Raw genomic sequence first — 21,154 nt, 5'->3', positions numbered from 1 at the left:
TACACTAACTGCACAAACCAATGCTGCCCCTTGCATTGCTGGAACCTATCTAATTCACTCCCAATGTAAAGCATGTTCGTCATTTGCGATTTCACCATTATGTAACCCCCGCGAATGGTGGAACTTTACTGTAAACAGATAGGATCTTACAGCACAGAAGGAGACCATTCAGCCCATTGTACTTGTGCCAAATCTTTGAAAAAGAATTCTTATTTGTCCATCACAGCTTACACCAAACCACCCCATAACCCTGCAAATTAACTCTCAAATACTTGTTCAATTGTCTTCTTGAAGTTCCAATGGAATTGAATTTCATCCTGGCAGATAATGCATTCCAGACCTCAACAACCCTTAAAAGAAATTCTCACCTCCTACTCACCCAACACCCCCCCCCATACCCCTGACTAGCTTCTTTTGCTAATTATTTTAAATTCATTATCTCTGATTGATCAATTTGCCAGGTGAAAACACTTCTTCCCTGCTTGTTCAATCCAAACCCCTTGATTTTGAATATTTCTATCAGGCCTTCCCTTAACTTTCTGCATTAAGAATGGAAATACCAAGTTGACAAGCTTACCCATTGAACCTATTACTGCTTTACAACTCAGTTTCACTGCTCATATTTTATTTGTCTAGTATTAAAACAAAAGCTGCAGGAAACAGGGTAGACAACATGCAAGATAGAAGAGTAGGTGCACATTTTGAGCTTTTAACAAGGACCATAAGACATAGGAGCAGAAATTAGACCATTCGGCCCATCGAGTCTGCTCCGCCATTCAATCATGGCTTATAAGTTTCTCAACCCCATTCTCCCGCCTTCTCCCCATAACCTTTGATCCTCTTACCAATCAAGAACCTATCTATCTCGGTCTTAAATACACTCAATGACCTGGCCTCCACAGGTCATTGCCTTCTGTGGCAATGAATTCCATAGATTCACCACTCTCTGGCTAAAGAAGTTTCTCCTCATCTCTGTTCTAAAAGGTCTTCCCTTTACTCTGAGGCTGTGCCCTCGGGTCCTAGTCTCTCCTACTAATGGAAACATCTTCCCCACGACCACTCTATCCAGGCCTTTCAGTATTCTGTAAGTTTCAATCAGATCCCCCTCATCCTTCGAAACTCCATCGAGTATAGACCCAGAGTCCTCAAACGTTCCTCATATGTTAAGCCTTTCATTCCTAGGATCATTCTCGTGAACCTCCTCTGGACCCTCTCCAGGGCCAGCACATCCTTCCTGAGATATGGGGCCCAAAATTGCTCACAATATTCTAAATGTGGTCTGACCAGAGCCTTATAAAGCCTCAGCAGCACATCCCTGCTTTTATATTCTAGTCCTCTCGAAATAAATGCCAACATTGCATTTGCCTTCCTAACTACCAACTCAACCCGCAAGTTAACCTTAAGAGAATCCTGGACTAGGACTCCCAAGTCCCTTTCTGAATTCTCTCCCCATTTAGAAAATAGTCTATGCCTCTATTCTTCCTACCAAAGTGCATGACCTCACACTTCCCCACGTTGTATTCCATCTGCCACTTCTTTGCCCATTCTCCTAACCTGTCCAAATCCTTCTGCAGCCTCCCCACCTCCTCAATACTACCTGTCCCTCCACCTATCTTTGTATCACCTGCAAACTTAGCCAGATTGCCCTCAGTTCCTTCATCTAGATCATTAATGTATAAAGTGAAAAGTTGTGGTCCCAACACTGACCCCTGTGGAACTCCACTAGTCACCGGCCACCATCCTGAGAAGGACCCCCTCATCCCCACTCTCTGCCTCCTGCCAGACAGCCAATCTTCTATCCATGCTAGTACCTTGCCTCTAACACCATGGGCTCTTATCTTACTGAGCAGCCTCCTCTGCGGCACCTTGTCAAAGGCCCTCTGGAAGTCCAAGTAGATAACATCCATTGGTTCTCCTTTGTCTAACCCACTCGTCACTTCCTCAAAGAATTCTAACAGATTTGTCAGGCATGACCTCCCCTTGATGAAACCATGCTGACTTTGCCCTATTTTACCACGCACTTCCAAGTATTCTGAAATCTCATCCTTAATAATGGACTCTAAAATCTTACCAACGACCGAGGTCAGGCTAATTGGCCTGTAATTTCCCTTCTTTTGCCTCACTCCCTTCCTAAACAGGGGGGTTACATTAGCGATTTTCCAGTCCTCTGGGACCCACCCTGACTCCAGTGATTCCTGAAAGATCGCCACTAACGCCTCCACTATCTCTTTCAGAACTCTGGGCTGTAATCCATCTGGTCCAGATTTATCCACCTTCAGACCTTTCAGTTTTCCTAGCACTTTCTCCTTGGTAATGGCCACCAGACTCACATCTGCCTCCCCCCGTCTCTCTTGAACTTTGGGGATGTCATTCGTGTCTTCCACGGTGAAGACTGACGCAAAGTACCTATTCAGTTCCTCCGCCATTTCTTTGTTCCCCACTACTACTTCTCCAGCGTCATTGTCCACTTTTGTCTCTCTCTTACCCTTTGTATGTCTAAAAAAACTCTTGCAATCTTCTTTTATATAACTGGCTAGTTTAAAGGAAACATTTTAATTTTAAGGAAACAACTTAGATTCATAATGGAAATTCTGTAGATAAAGAATCATTATTAAACAGGGCTACTGTACAAATTAAAGCTGTTATTCTCATTTCACACCAAGGAAGCGGAATGAGCCTTTGGTTTGTGATAATATTCCTGTCATCCAGTCAGGAGATGCGGGGTTCAAATCCCACTTAAAACCCTCTAACTGTATAGGATTAACCACAGCATCAGCTGTTTTAAAGATGGCTGTGGTTATGGAAGGTGATGAAAATTTAACATACTTGATGGCTTACTGGGCGGATTAAGTGAAAACCAAGGCAAAAATATATAGAAAAAGTGCAGATAGACCAAGAAAAATAGCAAATAAAATAAATAGTAATGAAGAATGCAGAAACTGGAAGCGTAAGTAGTTGTTTGCTTTACTGATAGCTTTACTGGTAAATCAGTGAGGTGCAGTAGAACAATACTATGTTGGTATTCAGTCCATTTATGCTTGGAGGAAGGCTGGCCTACCAAACAACGGTGGTCACCGTAAGTTTGGGCTGGTCAAAGAACTTCAAATGAAATATAAAAGAGTTTTGATTCGTCATTCAGTACATTCACTGGGAATTCATGCTGTGCAGGCCAGGTTAAAGTATTAATTTTCCAAAATGTCCAAATGGATCAATGGCCTCCCTCTGTGCTTATAAAATTCTATGACAATGGATGGATATTTTTATGTTGTAGCAGAGAAGGTTGGCTATTGAGGGAAGTACAAGGGCCTTGTCCAGTATGGCAGTTGCCTGACCACATGGGATTACATTATTTTCAAATGGAAATCTGTGACCAATTCATTGATTGACAAACACGCTGATCTTCCTTTACATATGATTATGGTCTAGTCACCATAATGGAGAAGAACTGAGTGCTGTTCAGCCCAAACTTTGCATACAAGGGCAGAAACAGGTGCAGCAAATCCAGTGATTAGTAGCAGGAAAGGGAGCTATAGGCTGACTCATTAAAATTTGCCAGGATTTTACACACGTTGTTAGACTTCTGTATCAGTTCACAGGTGGCAGCCCCCAAAACTCCTGCAGAAATTCTAATGTTAGACAAATCTCTGCCTGTTCAAACCAACGTAGCCACTGAACTAGCTGGGATGGAATGGGCAATAGAAAATAGAGAATGCCAAGAATTGAATGGATACAGGAGTATGAGAAGTATTTTTGCTCAAGCTGAACCATTGTTATTGAAAGCCTTTGAAGTATGGTGTACTAGGATGGCAAATTCTTCAATAGATGTAGTGTTAATTCAATGTTGACAAAGGGGAGGATGCCACCAATTACTGCAAGATATGCCTAGCATTGCTGTTAAGCATCAACTGTAAAATAGTGAAGGTACTGTATAACATAGGACATGGAAACCAAATGATGCCACATGTTAGACAATGTTCAGAAAGGATGTGTAAGAAGTCATCATTCCTTACTGAAGGAATAGAAATTGAATTTTCAGATTGTTAAATATTGAAACATGATATTTTAGATCGTAGCGATGACAATTAGAATGAAGATAACCCATTCTAAATCCCATGGCTAGTTGTTTATCAGTTTTACAATTGGATTTAGAAATACAGGGGAGTGGGTTAGTCCAGAGGGCTTTTTATTAAGTGCCGAGTAAATAGTGAAATCGTAGATCGTCACCATACCTGGTCACTTAAACGACGATCTCGACTTAAACCATTGTCTTAATAAAAAAAGAATTTGACCAAGTTATTAGTCGAGCAGAGGTAGAACTTTATCAATCAAAGTTACACAAGATGGGCAGGAGGCTAAGTTTTTTTTAAAAAATCATTCCTTCATGGGATGTGACAAGGTCAGCATTTTATTGCCCATTCCTAACCACCCTTGAAAAGATGGTAGTGAGCTGCCTACTTGAACCACTGCAGTTTATGAAGTGCAGATACACCCAGAGTGCTTCCAGGATTGTGATCAGTGACAGTGATGGAACGATGATTTATTTCAAAGTCGGTATGGTGTGTGGCTTGGATCATATGAAGTATGAGTAGTCAGTCAGTTCCTCAAGCCTGCTCTGCCATTCAATAAGATAGTGACTGATCTGATTATGGCCTTAATGCCACTTCTGTCTGCACCCCCCCCCACCCACCCCTGCACCCCCAATCCTTGCCAAACAAAAACCTGTCTAACTCAGCCTTGAATTTATTCAATGACCCTGCCTCCACTGCTCTCTGGGGCAGTAAATGCCACAGAATAACCATCAAAAAAATTCTCATCTCCATCTTAAATGAGAACCCCATTATTTTTAACCTGTGTCCCCTATTTCTAGATTCCCCCACAAGATCCTCCCAGCATCCACCCTGTCATGTCCCCCAGAATTTTTATATTTCAATAAGATCACCTATCACTCTTCTAAACTTTAATAAGTATAGGCCTAACCTGCTCAATCTTTCCTCTTGGAGGGGAACTTGCAGATGGTGGCGTTTCCATGCATCTGCTGCTCTCGTCCTTCTAGCTAGTAGAGGTTGCAGATTTGCGAGATGCTGTCAAAGCAGGCAGGTTGCTGCAGTGTATCTTGCATATGGTACATACTGCTGCAACCATGCACCAGTGGTGGAGGAAATGAATGTTTAAGGTTGTGGATGGGGCATTCAAGCAGGCTGCTTTGTCCTAATGGTGCTGAACTTCTTCAATGTTTTGGAGCTGTACTCATCCAGGCAAGTGGAGTGTACTCCAGATTGTGGATAGGCTTTGGGGAGTTACTTACCTTGGAATTCCCTGCTTCAGACCTGCTCTTGCAGCCACAATATTTATCTGGCTAGTCCAGTTAAGTTTCTGATCAATTTCAATCCCCAGGATGCTGATGGTGGGGGACTCAGTGACAGTAACGGCTTGAACATCAAGGGGAAATGATTAGATGCTCTCTTGTTGGAGATGTCATTTCCTAACACTCGTGATAACGTTACATTGCAATTAATCAGCCCAAGCCTGAATGTTGTCCAGGTCTTGCTGCAAGCAGGCACAACTGCTTCAGTATCTGAATTGCATGGAACACTGCGCAATAATCAGCAAACATTCCCACTTCTGACCTTGTGAGGGAGAAAAGATCATTGACAAAGCAGCTGAAGATGGTCAAGCCTCAAACTACGGAGGAACACCTGCAGTTAAGCTTTGGAACGGAGATGAATGGCCTATCACCACAATATAAAAGGTTACATACCTGAAACATTAACTCTTTCCCTCTCCACAGATACTGCCAGAATGCCGAGTGTTTCTAGCATTTTCTGTTTTTATTTCAGATTTCCAGCACCTACAGTATTTGCTTTTGTTGAGCTAAGATGAGAAATGGACAGGGTCCAAATTCAAAATCACATGACTGGGCATTCACATAAGGCATTATATAAGTTGCTTCAGGTAAAGGAGGAGGCTCAGCCAGAGATGGAGGAGTGCACTTACCTCAAGTTACATCTCAAATGTAACTTAATGCTCCAACCAAAAAATGTAAATTCCCAAATGATATACCACACAATACCTTATTGTTGCTTTAAGACTGACTTTTCAATTTCTGTGAAAGAAACTTTAAAGTTGGAAAGCTTGTATAATTGCAACCTGATTATCTTCTACAATTGAGAAAGCAGGAAATCACCTGGGAGAAATGTAATGTTATTCCAAAGGATGAGTCAGTAATGTACACTTTCCTGCAAAAAATTTCAAATCCTTGCAACCCACAAGGGGTTGGAAGGACTTCCAGAATGGTAGGCTTCCAATCACTTGCAGCTTAAATACCGGTCAGGCAAAAAACAATTTACACATTGGAAACTGAAATTATTGAATTTCACCACAGTCTTGTTGGATGTTAACAGAACTTTTAAAACAAAAATTGTAAAAAAGGATTTGGGGCTGACATTGGCAGTTCAGTCTACTGTAAGAAATAACTATATAAAATACTCAAATTTGTTGATTATGGGAATAGCTCTCTTATAAAGTGAGATCCCATAGCAGCTTCCTGGACTGAAACAAGGTAGCAAAGGCCATTATCTCTATCAATGACATCTCTAGCGCAACCACTGAAATGAGACATTACTAATTCTGATGGGGCGGGGGGGGGGGGGGGGTGAGGTGACCTCATGACCCATATGTAAACCAATTCTCTTATGGTTAAGTAGGGCATTCTGGCAAGTGATAGTCACAAGATGACTTCATGGGCTTCCAATGGAAACAGGAGGGATTGCCTGGAATATTTTTTTTCACTTATTCATGGGATGTGGATGGCGCTGGCTGGGCCAGCATTTATTGCCCATCCCTAATTGCCCTTGAGAAGGTGGTGGTGAGCTGCCTTCATGAACTGCTGCAATCCAGGTGGTGTAGGTACACCCAGTGCTGTTAGGGAGAGTGTTCCAGGATTTTGACCCAGCAGTGAAAGAACAGCGATGTATTTCCAAGTCAGGACAGTGAGTGGCTTGGAGGGGCTCTTTCAGTCTGCTGCCCTTGTCCTTCTAGGTGGTAGCAGTCAAGGGTCTGAAAGGTGCTAAGGAGCCTTGGTGAGTTCCTGGAGTGCATCCTATAGATAATACACACTGCTGCCACTGTGTGTCGGTGATGGAAGGAGTGAATGTTTGTGGAGGGGATGATGTCAAGCTTCTTGAGTGTTGTTGGAGTTGCATTCATCTAGGCAAGTGGAGAGTATTCCATCATTCTCCTGTGCCATGTAGATGCTGGTCAGGCTTTGGGGAGTCTCGTGTCACATTACTTGCTGCAGGATTCCGAGGCTCTGACCTGCTCTTGTAGCCACAGTATTTATATGGCTAGTCCGGTTCCGTTTCTAGTCAATGGTAACCCCCAGGATGTTGTTCGTGGGGGGATTCAGCAATGGTGATGCCAATGAATGTCATGGGGCAATGGTTAGATTCATTCTTGTTGGAGATGGTCATTGCCTGGCATTTGCATGACATGAATGTTACTTGCCACTTGCCAGCCCAAGCCTGGATATTGTCCAGGTCCTGCTGCATTGGGACATGGGCTGCGTCAGTAGCTGAGGAGTCTTGAATGGTGCTGAGCATTGTGCAATCATCAGCCAACATCCCCACTTCTGACCTTATGAAGGTCTCCTCTTCCAAAGGAAGGAGGCATTGATGAAGCAGCTGAAGATGGTTGGGCCTAGGACACTATCTTGAGGAACTCCTGCAGTGATGCCCTGGAACTGAGATGATGTGTCCTGTGCCACAGGGCAGCTGAACAAATGATAGGCATAAGCCTCCCAGAAATAAAAGGTATATAAACAGACTCGTGATAGGGAAAAATCACTTCGAACGGAAGAGATATTAGAGGTGGACTAATGTTGGCTCCTGCCCAACACCTTGGTTAGCTTAAGACAAGACAACTTTGGAAGAGGGGAGCTTTTCGAAGTGATTCATGCTGGCTTCAATCTAACATTTTTCCTCCGTCGTCTTGAGCTAGCAAAACAGAAGGAACTGCCATTTCCAGCTATGGAGGTCAGCTTCATTCATCCTTTTGTCTGATCCAGGACCAGTGAACTGTCTGAGAAGACTGCCACCATCAGCCATGGAGATAAGCATCCCCCAGATTTCCCAATCCATTTTCCGATCTGGGACAGGTAAACCATTCTCACTTATTATGGTAGTATACTTTTCTGCCTATTTAGATTAAGTATATGTGAACTGTTATTTCTTAGTAAACTACTAAATGGGGTACAGGAGCAGAGAGACCTGGGTGTATACGTCACAAGTCACTGAAGGTGGTAGGGCAGGTTTAAAAAGCAGTTAACAAAGCATACAGCATCCTAAGCTTTAACAGGGACTGAGAGTACAAGAGCAAGGAGGCTATATTAAATATATATAAAACACTGGTTCAGCTTCAGCTGGAGTCTGTGTCCAGTTCCAGATGCCACACTAGGAAAAATGTGAAGTACTAGAGACAGTGCAAGAAAAAAATCATGAGAATGGTTCCAGGGATTAGGAACTTCAGTTACAAAAATAGATTGAAGCAGTTGGGGCTGTTTTCCTTGGAGAAAAGAGCATCATGAGGAGATTTGATAGAGGTATTCAAAGCCTGGAGGGGGCTGGACACTGTAGGTAGGGAGGAACTGTTCCATTGGTGGAAGGATCAGGAACAAGATCACAGATTTAAAGTAATTGGGTAAAATAGCAACAGAGACATAAGGAATCACAATAATGGCAAGGAAGAGTCTGAGGCTTAGCTGGTAATAACCGGAAATCAGGGGCTCCAATTGCCAAAACAATTGGATGCCCCGAGTCTAATACATTCAGCATCCAACAGTGCATGGCTGACAATCCTTCACAGACTATTATACTTATCATGAACGGGTTAAATTAAGCGAGTGCAGGTGTTACTTCCATCAACAATGCATTCTTTTCCTATTGTGGCAGGTCTGAAAATTTCTCCTTTTGCTTGGTGTGTGTGTGTGGGGGTGGGGGGAGAGAGGAGAGGAGAGAGGATGTGTGTGTGTAAAGAGCAGGGAAGAGGAGTTAAGCAGAACAGTATTTCCAATATTTAACTGAAAGGAATTTTCAGTCTAATAATTCAGTGATAGTGGAGTCGTCAGGGGTTAGTGGTGAGGTAAGCTGACAACATCCATCTCTACAAGTGAAAACCGACATGCTTTTTGGATGTCAGATGTGCCGCTTGTAGATGAGAAGTAGGTGGCCAAGGACAGATCCTTGGTGGAGCATCAGAAGCAGTGGTGTGCAGCAGAACAGAAGACATTGCAAGTAATACTCTGGCTATGATTAGACAGATAAGAATGGAATCATGCAGGTGCAGTCCCAACTAACTGAATGACAGTGGAGGTGTGTTCAAGGGGGATGGTGTAGTTAACCATGTCAAAGGCTGCAGACAGGTCAAGAACAATGAGGGGGGATAGTTTAACTTTTTCACAGTTAGATAGGATATCATCTGTGATTTTGATGAAAGCAATTTTAGTACAATGGGAGGGGCAGAAATTACATTGAAGGGATTCAAACATGGAGTTTGAGCATGATGGACATGGATTTGGCAGGCGACATGTTCAAGGACTTGAGAGGAAAAGGGAAGTTGGAAATTAGGTTGTAATTTGTAAGAATGGTAGGGTGAAGTGAGGATGATGGTAGATTTAAAGAGGGAGGAGCCATTAACATTATCAGCCAACACTGGGACCAGGAAGAGAAGTCAGTGGTCAGCAGTTTAGTGGGAATAGGATCAAGGGAATAGGAAGTGGATCTCTAGATAAATAGACTAGCTTGGAGAAGGCATGAAGGGATAACAGGAGAGATACTAGAGAAATCTCCTAGTTCAGGGCTAGGGCAGCAACTATTGCTGTTAGCAGAGATTCAATCTTGCATGAAAGCTACTAATGACTAATCAGTAAATGCAGTCCGAAAACAAAATAGGAAAGGTGGCACTTTGTAGTCCAAGGTAAATAGAAGAATATCATCTGATCAAAGGGAATGAGGGAAGAAAGGATTAAGATGTAGTGTCTTGAGGGGGGAGAGAAAGAGAAAAAAGAAAACTTGAGCAGGATACACTGCCAGCTACGCAAATATGACAAATTATGCTAGTGTGTCCTGTGATGGGGCCATACCCCAATCTTTTTACTTCTTTGTTTTCCACCACCTTTTCCATTTGATATGCATGGGCACAAATGAGTTCAAGGGAGCATTTAGTAAAATCTCAAATCATTAACTATGATCATAAGCAACAATAAAATCACAAAAGAATTCTGAAGAAAGCTGGGGGATACATGTCTGGGACATCAAACTTTCACTTCTGGACCGGGTTAACTCTAATCCCAAATTGAGGAATGAAAGTTGTCTCAGTCTACTTGCTGCAAGGATCACATGTGAAATTAATTAATCTAATTTGTAATGGGAATGCCCTACAGCACAGAACCATCCATAATTTAGCAGTGACTGGAATTCTCAAGGAAATCCCTGAACAGCTAATACAGGAAGCGATGAAAAATGCAACTTTGGTGCAGAGGGCAATCAACTCCCAATCTGGTTGCAATACCTGGGAGTGATCATTATGAATGTGAAATAGGAAGGGTTGCATTCCCAAGGACTAAACTCAAAACAAGTATTAATTTACAAGATTTAGATTCAGCAGACAGATAATGGTCATCTGCTCAGCAAACTGAACTTGATTCAGTTATAATTGATTAACAACTCATCTGACAAGGTATGATTCTTGCCACCATTGGGTGAGAATCAAAAAAGTGGTTTCAGTGCTCAACCATACAAGGGAATAGTGTTTTTTTTTCCAGGGCTAAGGACTGGAATTCACCATCAATTCCATGACTTGTGTTAATTATACGTAGCAATACTGTTGGTTGGCGTGCCGACCTTCCTCATTGTATCATAGAGCAGAAGGACAGTTTTGCCAATCATGGCTGTGTCAGTTCTTAGAAAGAACTATCCAATTGGTCCCATTCTCTTGCTCTTTCCCCATTGCCCTGCATTTTTTTTCCCCTTAAGTACATATCCAATTGTCCTCAAATCTATATTAAGCTGCTTCCTTAACCCTCTCAGGCAGCTCATCCAGATTATAACCTGCTGTATAGAGAAAACACTCATCTTCCGACCACCCTCCACCCTGACTCGCTTGTTAATTACCTTAACTCTATATCGCCTGCTTACCACACCATTTCACCCTATCAAAACCCTCAATTTTTAACACCTCTATTAGATCTTCCCTCGAGCTTCTAAAGAACAATTCTCCAGTCTGTCTACATAAATGACATCATGAACTTATGGTCATACATTTATCCAACCAAATCATAACATTTCTATCTTCACCACATGCTTAACTATTGGAGAAAATGAATTTGATTAAGCTTTCAACAGCAAGTACAAACTTTCATTTCAGTACCTTAACCTCTGCATATTGACCAGATAAAAACTCAGCTTAAAAATATTTTAGTTGGCTCAGTTTAAATTGCACAACTTGGGGGATATTTCTACCCTAATTAGCTTATCAGCCTATATCTATTACTGCGGAACTAGTTCGAACCCATCCCATAATAGATGAACATGAATTATATTTTTTAAAGTTTGGTTATTAGTGGGGAAATTGCAGAGCTGTGCACTGATGCACGTTCAAATCGAGCATTATACTCCAGGTCAGGTTGCTATTGCTCTGCGCAAATGAATGGGAAGATTTCAAAGCACATGGTCATAAGCAATAGCCCAGAAGCAACTTAAATATCAGTGCTAAATGGCTTGGGGCATGCATCTCTAAATTATAATCTTTGATGCCAATTGCATCATTTTGCAACAAAGGAGAGCAAGGCAAGCACATTTTCTCATGAGTTTTTAAAAAAAAATTGTTTTCTTTTCCCTCCACAACAACTTGCACAGCTCACTGTAAAGACGCCAATAAAAAGAAATAGTATGCTTTTGCAGAAATGTTATATGGCCCTTTGACTCCTAGGCAGTTTTTCAGCACAATATAAAAGGTGAAATGGAACTGGCTTTAAGATTATGCCATTAATGGTTACCTTACCCTGCTTCTTCCCTTACCCTGCTTCATCCAAATATGTCCTAACTGAGCCCTTAATCAAAAGAGTGCCACAGCTAGATAACTGTTCAGCTGAAACCCAAGGACACTGAAGAACCACTACCTCAAGATGTATCGAGTTCAAATCCACCTGTCTGAGTGAAAGGGGTTATCAGTAACTGAAGCAAGTGAACGCTCAGGGCTTTGAGGTATTTGCATGAGATAGGACACAACAGCTGCCAACTTGCATACCAAATAGATCATGTGCTACTGCACCCATGACATGCAAAGAGCATCTATTCAGTGTTTGAATTCTTTGCCCCTACACCCATAATTGCTTCCTTGAACACATCACTAAGATCATTACAACATACACTTACATCATGACATTATAAAATGTCTCAAGGTGCTTCACTGGAGCATAAAACAAAATAAGACACCAAAGCCACATAAGGAGATTATGAGATCAGGTGACCAAAAGCTAGGGAAATGAAGTAGAGGTAGAGGAAGGGAATTCCAGAGCTTAGGGCCTAGGCATCTAAGGACACAGGCACCACTGGTGGAACAGTTAAAAACTGGGGATGTTCAGGAGGTCAGAGCTCTATGACAACAGATATCTGAGGGTTGTAGGTCTAGAGGAGTCTACAGAAACAGGGAAGGGGAAGGCCATGGGAGAGAATTAAAAAAGATGAGAATTTAAAATCAAGGCACTGCTTGACCAGAAATCATTTAATACTTAATGTGGCATATACAAGGAATTCTATACTAATAATCTGGTACACAGTTACATGATAAAATTCTATAAGCAATTGCTGGGTAATGTATACATTCCAGAAAGCCCAAATATGGAAATATTAAAGACAATCACAGCACTGATTCACCATGATGCCAGACATGGAAAATTAGAATTATTTCCATTTTAGCAGAAAAGGCCGAATGGAGATTTAATGGATTTTTGAAGTTACAAAAGGTTTTGATATAACGCATGTTGTCTACCCCAATCAGAGCAATAGTCAGAGGGTATTCAATTAAAAATTGTTAAATATAAAGGGAGGTTAAGCGAAATGTCTTGTTCAGAGAATTATTAAAACATGAAATGCTTTAGCAAGGAGTGGTTGAGCCAAAAACTATTACTTTTTTTAAAATGGAAAGTTGGATAATGATTTGATGCAGAGGAAGACAAGCTTTAGAGAAATTGGACTAGTTTTGGATTGTGTTAGCCAGCACAGACAAGGGGCCAACTGGTGCTTTGAGCATATATGCTTTAGCTCCATCTCCAAGTCATGTTTAACCAGGGGACAAAATAAAATGCAGATAACAGTTTTAAAGCTTCAGAATGGACCTGCTTTTGTAATTGACAAATCACAAATCAGGAATCTACTATAAAAATGGTTCAAAGTTACAGGCAACGTTCCCTCTAAGCTGCGCAACTGCACAGAAACTCAAATGCCCATGCAAGCCGTGCACAAGTTGGTTCCTTTAAATTACTGCACATGCACCAAAAAAATTGACGCCATTCATAAAGAAATTACCCAGGCACTCAAATAAATAACAGGGAACAGTTTACAGGTTACATTTCCAGTTTCTTTTCACTGAATAAAGTCAAAGAATGTATATTGATTTGTGATTAAATTTCACTGCTCTGGAATTCACTGCCTGTGTGCACTGGGGGCAGGTTCAATTATTGCTTTCAAGAGGGAACTGGATAAGCAACTGACAAGGAAAAGAATTGCTGGGCTACAGGGACAGGGTTGGGAAGTGGGGCTAGCTGGTTTGCTCTTGTAGAGTCCTGGACTGACAAGAAATTCAATGGCCTCCTGCACTGCAATCATTCTATGATTCAACACTGCAGAAATCTTCCCTGCTTATTCTCCATAGTTCCAGTACATCTTTCCCTGAACTTCCTAAAGCTCTAAAATCATGGAAAATTAAAATTGGGGGAAAACAGCCATTATGAATCGTTAATCCCACTTCTATAAAATTACACCATCTATAAGGTTCTTTGGATGTCAAACTCAAATCAGCAAGGCCAACTTAATGTTTTTCAACAGTGCACTTTACAAAGTATTTTACAGAAATTCAAAACAGAAAGATGAACTGCTGATCAAAGGAGAAAATCGCCCCTAAACCTGCCAATAATCTGCACTCACCTGGAAAGGACTACTATATTCAATTTAACAAAGCTTTCACGCACAAGTCAGCTGAGCAAAACAAATTTCTGGTAGCCTGCACTACAATACCACTTCATATTCCACCAGACAGAAAGGCCATTGAGAATCCAATCAACAAAACTAAAATACACTGGGTGCAGAGGCTATTTTTAGCAAGATCTGAAAGGACCAGAAACAACTCTGATCCTCATCTGTATGCTGTTGCTTGCAAAGTAAAAACTAGCATTAAAACCCTCCTGTACAGCAAAGGTGTAAAACTGGCACAGAATCAGCCACTTTGCATTCGGGAAATTGCGCAGGAAGAACCACAATCCAATAGCTAGTTTTGTATCCTCAAATTTGAAAATTTCCCCTTATATAATTTTAAGCTATTTGGCAATTGTTTAGTCTAAACAGCAACTTATATTAAAGTAGCACCTTTAACGTAATAAAACATCCCAAGGTGCTTCATAGGGCCATTATATAATATACAAAAATACTACACATCAATTACTGCACAACAGCATTTCAGAGATCAAGATAAGCCTCAATAAAGCATGGTTTATGAATTCCACAGTCTGTAGAAAAAGACTACAGACTTGGCCAATTGAAACACATCTTACCCAGCGATTCAAGCAGAATTCTTGTCATTTGCCTTGGGCAACCTGCCTACTGTTAATGTTAATAAATCTATTTCTTGGACCAAGACTACATACACGGATCCAACTGGTTAAGGCCGGTACTAGAGCAAGACAATTCAATTCACCTGGATTTGATGGAGCTTTGATTATTGCAATGAACTCAGTACAACTACGGCAGATTCCAGATCGAGAAGGGTACTGTATCCAAAGAGGCAGACCCTCATTGCACTGTACAATCCAAGATTTCAGGCTTACAGCTTTTGTATTATTTATTTACATTCCAGGTTCTCTCATACTAACAATACTGTATTTGTTTAGAAGCAGGTAGCATTTAACAATATTAGGACTGAAGCAAACTGCAGAGTGTAGAAATTTACCAGAAGCTTCACAACCCCCAGTCTGTTTCGGCCAAGGGTGGTACAAAACAGAATCACTACTCAAATAAATAAATATATTTTGGAAGTTATAATCATTGAAGTTTCCTCAAAGTAACTTCATCTTGTTCATAGATTTGAACAAGGATTGGGTGAAAAAAAGTGACTAGGCACAAACTTAACCTGGCAATAAAACACACTTTAACAAACTCTCTTCTTATGTGACACTTCGTTTGATGCTAGTTTGGGAATTTAAGTGAGAAATTCTCTCCGTGATCTTAAGTGTTGCATATTAGAGAAGATTACCCACCCCATCCACCAACACATTCTAAGGAAATCTTTTCAATTTAAAGTATGAACAGAACTGAGAACAAAATGGACCAAATAAGCAGACAGCTGCCATTAAACGCAGCCCCCAAGTTTTTATATTATTACACGTCCAAAGACCCTATTAAAAAAGTGAAATCAGGAGCAAAAATTTGGCTTCAAGTTCAGCTGCATCATCTTTATATGTTGTGTATACTAGCACATTAGGCATCCAAAGAGCCTCCCTTCAGGTCATAGGATCTCCTTTGGGAATTTAAGAGGATAGTGCAAGCTTAATTTCCTCCTTAGCTTGCCACAGCCATTTGCAATGGTTAGTGTTGAGGTATAGTGCCACAGGTTCTAGCCCTTGTGCACCTCATTCTTCACACACAAGCTTGAACAGCAAGTATCCAAAAGCTGTGAACCTTGGTTCCAAAGTTAGCATTGATTCTGCCCTTCCCAACATCTACAAATTTCATAATGTTAATTAGGATTAGGAACCCTGATCACTTTACCCTGCCTTCCCAGGAAGGGTAAAGTCAATCAAAATTCCAGTAATCTTAGATTTCAAAAAATGATCAAAGTAGAAATGCAATTTGTTCTTTCGCAAACAATACATGAAATAATCTCTTCAAAATGGTCTGGTCGATAACTATAAGGGAAAGAACAGAATATCAGGAGTCTCCAAGAAACTAGCAAGTCTTTTGATGGGTATGATTTAGTGAGATGTTGAGGTGGTCAGAAATTTTAAAATAATTACAAACAGGAATTAAAAAGCAAAGTTAGAAAAACTCAGAAGTTGGCTACTATTAACTCATTGTTGAAGCAGAGATTTTAAAATAAATATTGCTCAAAAAAGAAAATTTAAAAACATCTGGAACGTAAGAACAGACTTGTGACAGGTGGAGAATACCAACAGACTTGACAAGCCAAATGGCCAGCTTCTTGCTTTAAACAATTTATAATAGGTGGTACTACCACTTCAAATAAAAAGGGGCTAGGTACTCAGCTCATTAAATTTTTGCAAGGAAACACCAATTTACACAAGCTACTGTGCTAATCCCTGGAACATATAGCACCAGGTTCCAAGTTAAGAGCTCTGTAATCCACTTATGACAAGGACATAAAAGAGTGTTAAGTAGAACCTGTAGTATATCCGAGTGCCCATAACAGATGAAAGGAGCAATCTAAGAATGTGCCATTTGAGACTAAGCACCATAGAAAAATATTTGAAAAAATGAACACAATGTTGTTATACACCATTCTGTAAAACCTACAGATCCAATCCAGTGTTAACTACAATGGAAATAATTTTTAGAATGCTACAAAGACAATTAAATACACTTCATTTGTTAAAAAAAGCTTCAAAAGTGGCTACTGCACTAACAAGGAGCAGCGTGCATTTGTAAAAGCAGCTTTAATGCTACAAATGTCCCAAAGTGCTTCATAGAGGTGCAAGACAAAATCTGACACTGAATCACAAGGGGATATTAAGACAGCTGATCAAAAGCTTGGTCAAAGGAGGTAGGTTTTAATGAGCATCTTAAGGAGAGAGGATGAGACAGAGGTTTGGGGGATGGGGGGGAAGGGTTGGGGATGGGGATTTGAGAGCTTACGGCCTTGGCAGCTGAAGATACAGCCAAATGGGGCAAAGGAAAGTGAAGACACAAATTAGAAGAGGTCTCTCGGACGGGTGTCAGACCGAAGGAGGTTTCGGGGATATGGAGGGATGAAGACAGAGGAATTTGAACTGAAGGAGGAGAATTTTGCTGGGCCAGGAGCCAATGTAGGTCAACAAGCATAGGGTGATGGGAGAATGGGATGTCATGTGAAAAAGAACATCTTCCACTCCAAAATATGTACTCAGTTCCGATAGGTGATGAGTAATGGAAATATTAAACAAACCACTCTTATTTGTCTCAGTGTACAGATCAGAAAAGATCACTGAAGTTCATTTGGTCAGTCTCCATGGCTAGAAAATACATACCATGATATCAGCAAAGCCCCTCTCCAATTTTGCTCCAGATAATTAACCAGCTTTTAACTTTGCTAATATAAATCAGTTTCCTACGCCCCCCCTTGCAGTCCATTCCATTCAAATACCACCCACTGTATAAATTAATTCAATCAAAACTGTTTTCAGCCTCCAAGCCTCCCTCATCCAAGTTTAAAGTTCTGTCTACTTTTTACAGAATCTGTGACTTGGTTAAACATATTGATGATGGTGTCCATTGTCATGGGATCTTCAGTGCTCAAGACCACATCAATACTCCAAGTAAACATTTCCAGCTTCAGAAGCTTCTCCTGGAAACTCAGGTGTCTAATCACAGCTATTAATTTATTTGCCCTTCAGTGCACCCTTTCCAAAGCATACATGCCTTTCTCATGTCTTTCCAGAATTGTACCCAGGATTCCAATTCAGGCAAGACCAACATGTTTACTTAAAAAGCGAGTGCACAAATTATTTTGACTTCTAAACTAGTTTGCAGCAAAAGATAAAGTAATTCAATATTGCGCTTATGATCTTAACGAATAATATGAAGAATCAAAGCAAACAAAATTTTGAAACTTCATGTAGTTGTTACTAAAGCTGACCAATTCTGAAAGCCTCAGTTTAATAGATTAAACTTGCATTTATAAAGCGACTTTAATATAAAACATTCCAAGGTGGATGAGAGCGCCATCAGACAAAAGCTTGGTCAAAGACTTGTGTTGAGAAACGGAGAGATTGTGGAAGAGAATTCCAAAGATCAGGGCCCAGATGACTGACAACTTGGCTGCCAATGGCAGGATGAAGAAAATCAGGGATTCATAAGAGGCCAGGATTAAAGGAACACAGTTCTCAAAGGATTGCAGGGATAGGGAGAGTTAAGACCATGGAAGAATTTGAATACAAGGATGAAAATTTTAAATTCAAGGTATTGCTTGATAGCACAACAGTTCTTAAAAATTTGGTAAACTAGGTCAACTGATTGTGACCCATGTTCAAGCCAGGTGACAGTCAAAAACTTCCCAGATTTTATTTTAAAGGAATATTCAACCAGTCATAATCAAACAGACCCACAGAACAGAATGCAAAACCAGGATACAATGCCACATTATAAAAATTATGAAGTCTCACTGCAGTAATTCTGAATTTGAAGGCCATTTCAACCCCAATTGCTAACAGACAAAACTTATCAAATGAAACAGGTCATGGGTTAAACACTTGCAAGCTAATATTTATTAGACAAAAATGTGGTTCTTATGAAAAATAATTTACTAACATAGCTAGTAAGAGACCACAAAGATGTGTTCACGTATATGGTAAATTTCACATTTTAAAGTTAGAAACAAATAAGTGTAGATTTCCACATCAATTACATAATGCAAAATATTCAACTCTTATCAATAATGTTTGGTTCAAGTAAAAAACGAACCAGAAACTTTCAGCAACTCTATGCTCTACATCTGTGTATCGAAAATGGAGGTAGTGACAGGGACACATCAGCTGCAGATTATAGAGCTAAACTTGTTCTTAAGTTTACTTGATTCGTTTTAGTTTTCCTTTCGCAGAATCTAAAGATTAAACACGCGGCTTTACTCACTAAAACTTGCAACTTCAAGGCCATTTGGTCGGCTATCCCCAACCAACAGAAACAGTATTTTTTTCAACTCTACAATCACATCAAAAACCTTACTTCATTACTCATTAAAAAGTTACATTTACTTCCTCCAGTTCCTACTTGTCAATTAAGACAGGAGGAATGGAAATCGATTTTGATTTTTTTTTGGGGGAGGGTGGGGGGAGAGTAGAGGAGGAGAGAAAACTGACAGATCGGAGAAGAGAAAATAAGCAGCGCACATGGAAACAGGATGCAGGGGCCAACTTCCAGAGTGAGCATTAAAGAAATGGGCGCCCGGGGCCTTATGTCCTCAACCATCGCCCTCAGCCTGTTTGGCAAGGCCCGAGCCTCCTGCGTTTCGACAATCGGGCCTTGGGCGAGTGCGAATCGGTGCAATCCCCCTGCACCAAGGCCTAGGTCAAGGGCTGTCACAGTGACATTTTCTAACAGCGCGGCCCTTCCCTTCCCCCACACGCCCTGCCCTCCCCTCCCCTCCCCAGGGCCCCCCGATGGAAACCGCAGACCGAGCCGCCACCGCCGTCCCGTCTCTCCGCCACTTCCTCCTTCTCTCTGGGCGGGCGGGTGGGGGTGGAAGCAGTTCCGCCGAGGCTCCGGGAGGCTTCCCCCACCCTCCCTATCCCCCGCCCCAATCCGCTCATAACGGCCCATTTACCCCCCCCCCCCCCACCCGCCCTCCAATAAAAAAAACCCCCGTGTCCCGTTTCCTCCCCCCCCCCCAAACAAACATAAACCCAAACCGGGCCGGGATTGGGCCTGGACTCCGGGGCCTTCTCCAAGCCTCACAGCAAATGGCGGCCGAGCCGAGCCGGGGCGGAAACAATCGGGAGACGGAACGGCCGGACCCAGGGAGGTGGGGTGGTGGGGGAAGGAGTCTTAATAAAAACACACAGAGAGAGAGCGAGAGAGACAATAAACGGCTGGTGTGGGCGCCGCTTCCCCCATTACCTTGTGGATTCTTTTGAGAGCCATGTTAGGTGTGCCGGGCGGTTTAGGTGTGTTTAGCGGACTGGGCTGGGCTGGGCTGTGGTGCTGTACTGCTCTCTCTCTCTCTCTATATCTCTCTGCTGATAATAACCGGGTTTAAAGGCGAACCCGGAAAAGCCGCCGAGTCCGCTCGGAGAAACCGAGAAAATGGAAGGAAGGGACCGGCCGCTTTAAAGTAGTCCCAGTGTATCCCTCCGCCAGCTGCAGGGAAGGTGGAAAAAAACATTCATTCCGAACACCCTCTAACTCGCTTCCTTTATTAATCCCCTGCCTCGCCGGTTCCCGCTTTGTACTTCTGTTTCTATATTGAGTTTGTATATGTATATATTATATATATATGTCATATCTTTTACGCACCCCCCCTCTCCCGTTCCCGGTTTTAAGCAGTAACCAACCCCCCCCCCCTCACCCCCCTCCCCCTGGAAAAGGAAGTGAGCGGCGGACCGATACAGGAGTGGTGATTCGGTTCGATTGTCTCCCAGCTCTCGCGAGATGTGGCGGAAGGCCGAGCGCGCAGGCGCAGTGCGGGCGGGAAGGCGGGCAACCGGCGCAGCGTCGGCGTCAGAAAAGGGGGTGAGTTCGGAGCTGGAGTATTATTCGGAGTGACTCTGCCTCACTCCGGCGAGGGAGAGTCCGCAGCTGGAGCCTTGTTCGGAGTGACTCTGCCGCACTCCGGGGAGGGAGAGTCCGCAGCTGGAGTATTATTTAGAGTGGCTCTCACCCTGGGGAATGGGGTGTGACAGTCAGCAGGAGGCGCATCACTCAGAGTGGCTCTGTCCCACCCTGGGTAGGGACAGTCTGCATTAGAAGGAGTACCACTCTTTGTGGCTCTCTTTCACCCCGAGGAGTCGTATTACTCAGCGTGGCTCTGTCTCACTCCGGGGAGCAGTATTGTTCGGTATAACTCTGTCTCAGCCTGGGGAGTGAGGGACAGCGGCAGCATCGCTCAGTGTGGCTTTGATCACCCCACGACCATCCCAATCTTCCTCTTCGCATTGAAGCTTTTGCAAGGAATGCATATAACC

General features: G+C 42.1%; 1 protein-coding gene across 2 annotated transcripts in view; it reads right to left on the bottom strand.

The window, feature by feature from the left end:
- The window catches only part of ube2d2 (ubiquitin-conjugating enzyme E2D 2 (UBC4/5 homolog, yeast)), a 48,249-nt gene extending 27,760 nt beyond the window's left edge, over window positions 1–20,489 (bottom strand). Inside the window, exon 1 of one of the 2 annotated variants that reach the window (XM_078550790.1) lies at window positions 20,091–20,489. In XM_078550790.1, the coding sequence (XP_078406916.1) occupies window positions 20,091–20,114 (24 nt within the window). In that variant the 5' untranslated portion in view covers window positions 20,115–20,489. The remainder of the gene's footprint in view (window positions 1–20,090) is intronic. The other variant, XM_078550791.1, reaches the window with a different exon arrangement.
- Window positions 20,490–21,154: the final 665 nt, after the last annotated feature.

This window comes from Cetorhinus maximus, chromosome 10 (assembly GCF_964194155.1).
Source record: "Cetorhinus maximus chromosome 10, sCetMax3.hap1.1, whole genome shotgun sequence".
Taxonomy (NCBI): Eukaryota; Metazoa; Chordata; class Chondrichthyes; order Lamniformes; family Cetorhinidae; genus Cetorhinus; species Cetorhinus maximus.
This window is presented reverse-complemented; position numbering and strand designations above follow the sequence as displayed.